The sequence below is a fragment of the Macaca nemestrina genome, chromosome 7 (assembly GCF_043159975.1).
Source record: "Macaca nemestrina isolate mMacNem1 chromosome 7, mMacNem.hap1, whole genome shotgun sequence".
Taxonomy (NCBI): domain Eukaryota; kingdom Metazoa; phylum Chordata; class Mammalia; order Primates; family Cercopithecidae; genus Macaca; species Macaca nemestrina.
Window position 1 is genome coordinate 52,898,192 of NC_092131.1, and position 10,471 is coordinate 52,908,662.

At 38.7% G+C, this 10,471-nt stretch overlaps 1 protein-coding gene across 3 annotated transcripts in view; it reads left to right on the forward strand.

Moving 5' to 3' along the window:
* Positions 1-9,035, forward strand: part of LOC105481781 (DLG associated protein 5) — a 43,395-nt gene extending 34,360 nt beyond the window's left edge. For 2 of the 3 annotated variants that reach the window (XM_011741511.3, XM_071100150.1), the window contains exons 15-19: positions 2,252-2,441; positions 4,754-4,814; positions 5,457-5,703; positions 6,573-6,619; positions 8,884-9,035. In XM_011741511.3, the coding sequence (XP_011739813.2) occupies positions 2,252-2,441; positions 4,754-4,814; positions 5,457-5,703; positions 6,573-6,619; positions 8,884-9,003 (665 nt within the window). In that variant the 3' untranslated portion in view covers positions 9,004-9,035. Of the gene's footprint in view, positions 1-2,251; positions 2,442-4,753; positions 4,815-5,456; positions 5,704-6,572; positions 6,620-8,671; positions 8,763-8,883 lie in introns of all 3 variants that reach the window. The other variant, XM_071100151.1, reaches the window with a different exon arrangement.
* The last annotated feature ends 1,436 nt before the right edge of the window (positions 9,036-10,471 follow it).

The window sequence follows — 10,471 nt, forward strand, 5'->3', positions numbered from 1 at the left end:
TATCAAATCTGTTGCACTTTTGTTTCCTTAAGCAGCTATACTCCCTGGATACCCAGGAATCTCTCACTGCTGCTAATAACGTGGCCCCATTCTACTACCTGTCAAGGATCTTCGTGGTTTTTACAGCCGTGAGCTCATCATTCTGTTCTTTCGCATACTCAACTCAGTCCTTATAGATAGGGAGATTAAGGTTTATGGCAAAAATTGGTCTTTTAAAATTGTTACAGAACACATAGTTTATATGAGGCTAATTACAAAACAGTAGTCCCTGAGGAAGCCCTTTTCATTCCATTTGCCAGCCCCTAGAAGCAACTACTTTCAATTCTTACTGGAGTCTTTTGTTGTTTACCACCATCTCTCTTGACAAGGTTTGATCTTTTTTGAAAACACATTTTTCTTCTGGTAGACTTTTTAATCTTTCTTTCATGTACTTACTGTTTTCTTCTATTTCCTGGAGATTTCCTCAATTTTCATGCTGGCTATCATGTTTTTAATTCCCAAGAGCCCTTTCTTACTCTCCAAATGTTCATTTTATAGCATTCTGCACTTGTTTCATAAGTGCATTGTTTTATCTTTCCAAGGATATTAATGATACCTTTTATGTTTTCTTCATCCACTATAGACAGTGTTTGTTTCAGGGTACTTTCGTCTAGTTGTTTTTGGTTTCTGTCTCTTGTATTAGAGGCTTTCCTCAGGAATCTGGTGATCTCTCACTGCCTGCACATGGTTAAGAATAGGGCACTAAAAAGCTGACTGGAAACTCTCTGCACATGGGTAGGACCTTTACTGTGGGGGCCCTACTGTTAGCGGGGCCATTATGCTGGGAACCTACACGTCACTGCATTTAAGACTTTTCTCATAGTCTACTCAGATTCCCCAGAGAAGATGCTTTCCATCTGCTTCCTGGAAGGTATCATTCTGGCTGCCAGTCTTTCAGGAGCCATGTGGGGGAAGAAAGCTAAGTGTCTCAACATTTTATGTGTAAATATTCACTTATTTCCCTTATTTTCCATGCAGTACCCTGTCTCTCAACTGTATCTGGTATCCTCTAAACTAGAGACCCTTCTGTTTTTGGTGATGGGGGTGGGTAATGACAGTTGCTTTGCTGTGCAGAATGAGGAAAGGAATCTGAGCTCTCCTTGTTTAAACTGACTTTGAGCCATTCCTTCTGTGTTTAGCTCCATTTTCATCTCCACTTGCAAAGGTACTTAGAGCCACCAGTTATTTTGAGGGGTTATGTGCTAGAAATTGGATTGATTCTCTTTTTTCTTGATTGGTGGCTTAGAATTTGTTTTCTTGAGTCTAAGTCCCACTCAACAATCTACATTATAGCTTCCAAAATGTTGTTATTGTTGCTGTCTCTTCTTTAGTTTCCTTTGTCCTTGTAGAGTTCTGCTTTTTAAGGTTATATCTGGCCAGGCACGGTGGCTCACGCCTGTAATCCCAGTACTTTGGGAGACTGAGGTGGATGGATCACCTGAGGTCAGGAGTTCGAGACGAGCCTGACCAACATGGTGAATGAAACCTCATCTCTACTAAAAATACAAAAAATTAGCCAGGCATGGTGGCAGGTGCCTGTAATTCCAGCTACTCGGGAGGCTGAGACAGGAGAGTTGCTTGAACCCAGGAGGCGGAGGTTGCAGTGAGCCAAGATTGTGCCGTTGCACTCCAGCCTGGGCGACAAGAATGAAACTCTATCTCCAAAAAAAAAAAAATTATCTCTGTTCAGGCCCGGCGCAGTGGGTCACACCTATAATCCCAGCACTTTGGGAGTCCGAGGCAGGTGGATCACCTGAGGTCAGGAGTTCAAGATCAGCCTGGCCAACATGGCGAAACCTCATCTCTACTAAAAATACAAAAATTAGCCAGTCATATTGGCATGCATCTGTAGTCCCAGCTACTGGGGAGACTGAGACAGGAGAATCACTTGAAGCTGGGAGGCAGAGGTTGCAGTGAGCCGAGAGATCACACCACTGCACTCTAGCCTGTCCAGCCAGGGTGACAGAGTGAGACTCTGTCTCAACAACAACAACAAAAAAATTATCTCTGTTCATGTAAAAGTAGTGGGATGTCAAATGGAAGCAGCATTTGATATGCATTTCAATACTGTCTTAAACAGAAAGTCCCAGGCATTTGTCTTCAACAGACATTATTTGACAGGAGAAAGAGGCTGATAGGATTTTCAGTGTATTCTTAGTTATGAAAAGTAAAAGAACTATTTGGTATTGAGGCGATTTCTCTCATCTTCTAGGAATTTCTGTCTCTTCTGAAGGCCCTTCTCAAAGACTTAGAACACCTAAGTCTGTCAGCAAAGCTGTATCTCAGAGTAGAAATGAGATGGGCCTTCCACAACAAACTACGTCACCAGAAAGTGCCGGTCCTCAGAATACTAAAAGTGAACATGTGAAGAAGACTTTGTTTTTGAATATTCCTGAAAGCAGGTATTTCTTTAACATGTTAATAAGAGTTTAACAGTTGCTGATATTAAATGCCATTTCAGATTGTTAAGATGGTAAAAGGTGCCAGACATATATTGTTAATAAGTTTCATAATGACTCTGCAACATATAGGCAGTACTCCCTTTTTATAAATGAGAAAACTAAAGCTTAAGATTTCAGGATACTAAATGGTTACATTTAGATCGATAAATTCTGTGGCACTAAGAAGAAAAGAAACAATATGGTATCCTTTGGTGCTAAACGTACTGCTCAACAGTTCTGAGCTGAGAAGAGCTAGCTCTGTGACTTACTAGCTATGCAACTTTGGGGCGAATAATTAATTCTCTTTAGCTTCACTTTCATCATCTACAAAGCAGCAATGCTAATGCCTCCCCAAGGTGGTTGAGAGATAGGCACTTTTTACCTGCCTTTGTAGAAAGTACCTTGAGATTGTTGTCTTGACAGATGGCAGAGCATGTTGAAAGGGGAGTTAATGTGTACTGAACGATTATTATTGGCTAGATATGATTCTAGGTTTTGTTTGTTTTTTGGAGGCTGCGTGTCACTCTGTTACCTAGGCTGGAGTGCAGTGGTACGATCTCAGCTCACTGCAACCTCTGCCTCCCAGGTTCAAGCGATTCTTCTGCCTCAGCGTCCCAAGTAGCTAGGACTACAGGCACGTGCCACCATGCCCAGCTAATTTTTCTATTTTTAGTAGAGACGGGGTTTCACCATGTTAGCCAGGATGGTGTCGATCTCTTGACCTCATGATCCGTCAGCCTTGGCCTCCCAAAGTGCTGGAATTACAGGCATGAGCCACCGCGCCCGGCCTACTTTGTATATCTTGTAGTTTACTATTGTTTGCTAATAAGCTTCATAATTGCATTTGAGTCATATTATAAGTCCCCCCCCCCTTTTTTTTTTTTTGAGACGGAGTCTCGCTCTGTCGCCCAGGCTGGAGTGCAGTGGCCAGATCTCAGCTCACTGCAAGCTCCGCCTCCCGGGTTTACACCATTCTCCTGCCTCAGCCTCCAGAGTAGCTGGGACTACAGGCGCCCACCACCTCGCCCGGCTAGTTTTTTGTATTTTTTTTTTTAGTAGAGACGGGGGTTTCACCATGTTAGCCAGGATGGTCTTGATCTCCTGACCTCATGATCCGCCCGTCTCGGCCTCCCAAAGTGCTGGGATTACAGGCTTGAGCCACTGTGTCCGGCCATAAGTACTCTTTAAAAATGTTTTGGATTCCCCAAAACGCCCTCAAAGGGCATCATACAAATAAGCAACTTTGTGCAATAAAGGCAAAGTAAAGCTGGACACTAGAAAAATGGAGAATATCTTTTTTGAAAAGTAACTTGGAAGAAACGGAGATAGATTTTTTTTTTTTTTTTTTTTTTTGCAGACAGAGTGTCACTCTGTTGCCGAGGCTGGAGTGCAGTGGCACGATCTCGGCTCGCTGCAACCTCCACCTCCCAGGTTCAAGTGATTCTCCTGCCTCAGCCTCCCAAGTAGCTAGGACTACATGCACGTGTCACCACGCTCAGCTAATTTTTTGTAGTTTTAGTAGAGACAGGGTTTCACCGTGTTAGCCAGGATGGTCTCAATCTCCTGACCTCATGATCCACCTGCCGCGGCCTCCCAAAGTGCTGGGATTACAGGCATGAGCCAAGGCGCCTGGCCAAGACAGGTCTTTCTAATAAGATACAAGCTAGTAACTTCAGGATTAGAATACCTTGTATTCTAACTCAATTATTGCCTAGCTGGAGTTAGCTACATTTACTTGTTAACAAGCAACAGACTTAAGAACATTGTAACTCCTGTTCTGCTTTTTGAACAATTAGTTCAGATAAAATTATAGAAATAGTATGATTGAAGGCAAGTTTCTTAGCAGGTACCTTTACTCCAGCTCATGGATTAACAAGTAACAAGTAAATGTAGCTAACTCCAGCTAGACAATAATTGAGTTGTTGCTTCTGTCTCCAGAAGTCACCTTCCTTTTGACTTTTCTTTAGTATATAGCTCTGGATTTGGCTGAGATTCAGAGTATTGCTGATAGAGCCACCTGAGCCTGACTGACCACCATGGTAACAGACTTGTGAGCTTTCTGCAGAAGAATGCATTTAGTTTATAAGGCCATCCCACAGTAGCTGTAGTCCAAAACTAATCTATCTGGATCAGGCCTGATCTTGCGCCAGGCTCCATGTTTGATCCATTCCCTAAATTAATTGCCATTATAAAGGATGGACTCAAAACACAAGTGAAACAATAACAATATGTTTAATTATGAGTGTAATGCTGTTTTTTTTTTTCTTCTTTAGGAACAGCATAGTGGAAGATGCTCGGTGTCCTGGATTACCAGATTTAATTGAAGAAAACCATGTAAGTACAATTCCAGTGTGGTTAGATAGCCCCCAGTGTGTCATATGTTTATATCATTATAGAATGTAACTTCATAAACCATCCCCAAAATTTCCATTGGAAATCTAGATCAGTCATATAGAATGGTGGTTCTTGTTTCAATGACATTTGGGTCGTTTAAAACCATAGTGTCATTTTGTATTCTTCAACTCATATCAGGATGAATATGGAACCAGTGAACTGGAGCAGAAATCAGCAAACTTTGGCCCCTATTTTTACAAATCATATTTTATTTCCGTAGCCACATATTTGTTTATGTATTCTATCTGGCTGCTTTTGCAATACAGTGGTAGAGTTGAGTACTTATCACAGAGACCCTGTGGCTCACAAACCTAAAATATTTACTATTTGGTCCTTTACAGAAAATGTTTGCCAGTCCCTGAGCTAGAGTATAGGTACTTGCTGAGAAACTTGCCTTCAATCATACTATTTCTATTTTATCTGAACTAATTGTTGAAGAAGCAGGATAGTAGGATTTATAATGTTCTTAAGCCTGTGTCCAGGATATCATCCTTCTGTTTTTCTTACATTTAATAGCAACAAGACTTTTAAAATTTGTTCCAAGTAATTGATAATTAAATTTAATGCCATTTTTACTTCTAGGATGTAAATAAGACAAACTTGAAGGTGGATTGTTTACCCAGTGAGGGAATGAGTTTGCCTCTTCTTGCTGGTGGAGTAGCAGATGATATTAATACTAACAAAAAAGAAGGAATTTCAGATGTTGTGGAAGGCATGGAACTGAATTCTTCGATTACATCACAGGATGTTTTGATGAGTAGCCCTGAAAAAAATACAGCTTCACAAAATAGCATCTTAGAAGAAGGGGAAACTAAAATTTCTCAGTCAGGTGAGATATTTAAAATATATTTAAATGAGCCTTTATTAAAGAAATGAACTTGGATTAAGGTATAAATTATCCTATAAGGTCCATTTTACATTAGAGCTAACTATTTAGGAACCTTCACTGTTAGTGAAGACCATGAATTAGAAAAATTCCCTCAAGCTTTTTTTTTTGAGACAAAATCTCACTCTGTCGCCCAGACCTGGCGTGCAGTCGCGTGATCTCAGCTCACTGTAACCTCCGCCTCCTAGGTTGAAGCGATTCTCCTGCCTCAGCCTCCCCACGTGCCACTGCACCTGGCTAATTTTTGTATTTTTAGTAGAGACAGAGTTTCACCACATTGGTCAGGCTGGGCTTTTTTTCAGTTCTCCTTCTTTTCAACACATATCCCCAAGTCTTTCTTCAAAATATCCTATTTTTCTTCCCTACTGCCTAGTTCTACCTATATTGTTGTGATGGTTCTGCAATAGGAAATGGCTCCTGTATTTTTGTTATAATGTGTGCCAGTTCCACCTGCTATCTTCATCAGTTACTCTGTAGCTGATCTAACTGGGGCCTATGGTAAAACAAAAGGTTATAACCTTGGCCAGACATTTAATGTCTTCTAGCTGTTCTTCATCAGCATCTTCTGGGTACTTTTAATATTACAAGTATGAGATTTGTTTACAGAAGACTCCTTTTATACCAAAGTTAAGGATAAGAATTTAACCAAGAAATTTAACTACTTTCAAAAAGTATAGCATAAGATGGTCTATATTTTTGTCTTAGCATTTGATATGTGGAACTTTTCATATTTTTCAAGGTTTTGTCCATTTCTAAGACCCTCGAACGTGAGAATATTCTTTAAAAAGTTAATTTTTTTTGTTGTTTTTCAGTACTATTTGATAAAAGTCTCACTACTGAATGCCACCTTCTTGATTCGGTAAGTTTTCCAACTTAATTTGACAAGTCCCTTTATACTCTAGATTTGTTTTATAAAATGAATATTGCTTTTCTATTTGTGTACAAGGCTTAAAATGTGTATCTTGTCATTGTTTTGCTCACTCACTATTTTTCACAGAATGAAGAAAAAATTTGGTGTTTATATACTTTAAAATATAATATGTTTTAATATTAAACCCTGAAGATATGTTTCTCTATGTGGTTTTTCTATCAAATTTGCTCTGATAAACTGGATACTTGAATGTCTGAATATATTTCTAGGTGATTCAAGAAAAATATAAGGCAGTTTCTGCCCTTCTGGGGAAATTATGTCTATCCCACCTTCAGTCGTCATTGGTTATTTATGTCCTGCTATTTTAAGTGACTACTTCCCTGCTTTTACTTCTGGTGACCTCTTGCCTCTAAATCTAGTTCAGACAGCCCTTTTGTGAAGCATTCTGTAAAAGCTCTTATCTCTCCCATGTTAATTTATATATAGCTACAGATGCACATAGGCATACAGTGTTTACATTTCATCTCTTATTCAGGGTATAATATGAATGCATTCCAAAAATATAACTTCAGGAATCTAATTCCTTATTAACTGTAAATTCCACATTAAGTAGAGCTGTCCGATTCATACCTTTGATATGGCACGAATTAAAAGTGCTCTCTTTCCTGCTGTTTATATATAGCATTGGTTTCAGCCCCATCCCAGACATTTTTTTGTTTTGTTGTTTGCAGACAGTTTCACTCTTGCACCCAGGCTGGAGTGCAATGGTGTGATCTTGGCTCACTGCAACCTCTGCCTCCCGGGTTCAAGCAGTTCTCCTGCCTCAGCCTCCCGAGTAGCTGTGATTACAGGTGCCTGCTACCGTGCCTGGCTAATTTTTGTATTTTTTAGTAGAGATGCGGGGTTTCACCATGTTGGCCAGGCTTGTCTTGAACTCCTGACCTCAGGTGAGCCACCGTGCCTGGCCGATATTTTTATTTCAAAGATCTGGAGTAGGGATTTGTCATTTTTTTCTTCATCAATGATTCTTATGGTTTACACCTCTGGTTTACAGCCTTACCTTGGAATTTTCCAGGACTAACTACTACAGTAGATCAGAAAATGGCCTTGGTTTTATTCTTCTTTAATCTCAGAATGTAAGAAATTCATTCATAAAGCAAATATAGGATCAAACAACCACAGTTTTTGTTAACTTCATGAAACCTGGCAAATACTTAGCTTCCATAAGCCATGAATTCCTTAAAGACCCTTGTGTATCTTGGCTTTCATTATTTTTCAAAGCTGCCTTTTTTGTGGTCAGGCCCTGGGCTGTCCTGTGTCTCAGGAGCAGAATAAAATGTGTTACTGTGACCCGCATACCATTCTTTCTTGGTTTTAGCCTTCTTTAATCATACACTGAGACCTAGAGGATCAGGGCTTTTAGAATAAGGCCAACTTATGTAAACCTGATTTAACCCTGTTCCCAGATCAAACTCTGAATGATTGATTCTGAGAATATATGTTGTTATAAGTAAATCCAGAGATTACCAAATCATAATATTTTAATATATTAGTAATGTGATTAAAAGTACATCACAATTATGTTTTCTCATTGATAGATCTTAGTACCTTATCATTTAGTCTGATTTTTTTCACTTCTGTAAATATTAATATTTAGATGTCTATTTTAGACCCAAATTATTGCTTGCCCCAGTAGCATAATTTGAACTTGAAGCAGGGCTTGAGGGAGTAAAAAGATCTCAGCAGGATCACACAGTAGTAAAAGGGCTATTAAGTGCTATTATATGGTTTAGGATTTATGGAATCTGTAAGTGGCTTAAGATATGGCCTCAGTTTTATTCATTCTGCATACACTGGTTGAGTCCATTTACATATTATTCACATTTTTATACATATATTCTGAATATACCTTTCCAATTTAAAAATAACTAATATACATTTGAAATAAGATCTGCTGGAAAGTAGCATAATCATTGTTGTTTATAATTTTATTGTTATATAGGGAAAATATTTACATGTTTCTTTTTGTTTGTTTTTGAGATGGGATCTTGCTATGTTGCTCGGGCTGGTCTTGAAGTCCTGGGTTCAAGTGATCCTACCACCTCAGCCTCCCGAGTAGCTGGGACTACAGGTGTGCACCACCGCACCCGGTTTATTTATGTTATTTATTAATTTACTATAGCAATGTTGAAGAATTACTTGGTGAAACTCGTGATGGATACTTTACTGACTTCTCTGGATTTGTTCTCCAGCCAGGTCTACAGTGCAGTAATCCATTTACTCAGCTGGAGAGGAGACATCAAGAGCATGCCAGACACATTTCTTTTGGTGGTAACTTGATTACTTTTTCACCTCTACAAGGAGAATTTTGAATTTAAAAATAAATCCATTTTCCTTCACATTATCAATGCTTATATATTCTTTAGACTATTGAAATTTTGGAGAAAATGTATTTGTGTTCACTTCTATAGTATCATATAATGTTTTAATACTCTGTTTATCAAAGTGTATTTTAGATATACTCTTTCTCAAGGGAAGTGGGGATATTTTGTACATTTTCAACACAGAATAAAAAATATACTGTGCCTTGCCTCTCTTGTTTGAAAGGAATAAGCTTAAGGCTAAGTATACTTAGCGCTTATAAACATTCTTTAGTTTAATTGAAATATTAACCTGTGACAGAAGTATTTGCATCTTTTTACACTTTATTCTTAGTTTGAAATCCTAAATTTGTTGACATTGAACAGCTTTGGGTATTACATTTTTCCATAGTATTCTGAGTTTCTTTACATGAGCTTTCTGGATTCTGAAGTCAGTTTGACATGCTGCGGTTTCAAACAGTTCAATCATTAGAGGTACCCATTAAGTCCTTGCCTTTTTGTTTTCATTTTCCCATTGGCATGCCCAAGAGACATTGAGGAGATGCTTTTTACTTTTGAAAAAAATCGTGTCAATCATATAACATATCAGTCACATGAACATTTAAAAAACTGGTACAAAGAAACCCAAGATTTACAGTTAATACAAAGCAATATGCGACACAACAATATTTTGCTCTCAAAAATAAAGCAGATCAGAATAAGACAATGTCAGTAAATGTGATCTTTAATAAGATGTATCACTGAGTTGTTTAGAAAGCTTTCAGCTGTTCATGGCCCTGGGCCATTAGAAAACCCTAGTTTATGTATATTTCTTTTTCCTACATGGCTTGTTTGAATTACTCAAACAAGGAATGGACTCGAACTGGCTTAACGGTAAGGAAATTTATTATTTCACAAGTTATCAAAGTGATTCCAGGTACTTTATAATCAATAGCTCAGTGATCACATCAAGGTCCAACTTTCTGTTCCTAGTTCATTCTGTTATCCTTGATGTCGGCTTCTCCTCTACGGCTGGGTCTTTTTGGGGTCATAAGATGGCTGCTATTGGCAGTTAGAGTTATGTTCTTCCCTTTGGCCTGATTAGACCAACTAATGCCACATCCCCATCTGCAGATCAGTAAGCCAGCAGGGGATTGACTTAAATGAATCAGAATTCCCTGTTGAATCTGGGATCACACCTGAATAAAACCTTGGCTCTTAGGAAACAAGGAATAGATATTGGGTAGGCAACCATCAGTGTCCCCTACTAGATAACGTGCTTGGCTATTGGAGTCTAGAATTATGAGGTATTAGGAAAATTTTTAGAGACAAAATGAAAGAAAACTGTTTTGGACAGAGCAAGAGTTCTTAATGCAGTGTATTGTCAGAGGAAAAAAAAAGTTCTTTTCTACCAAAATAGAATGGGAATTGCTATTTATTGAGGACCTACTATTTGACAGTCCCTTTGCAAACAATATTT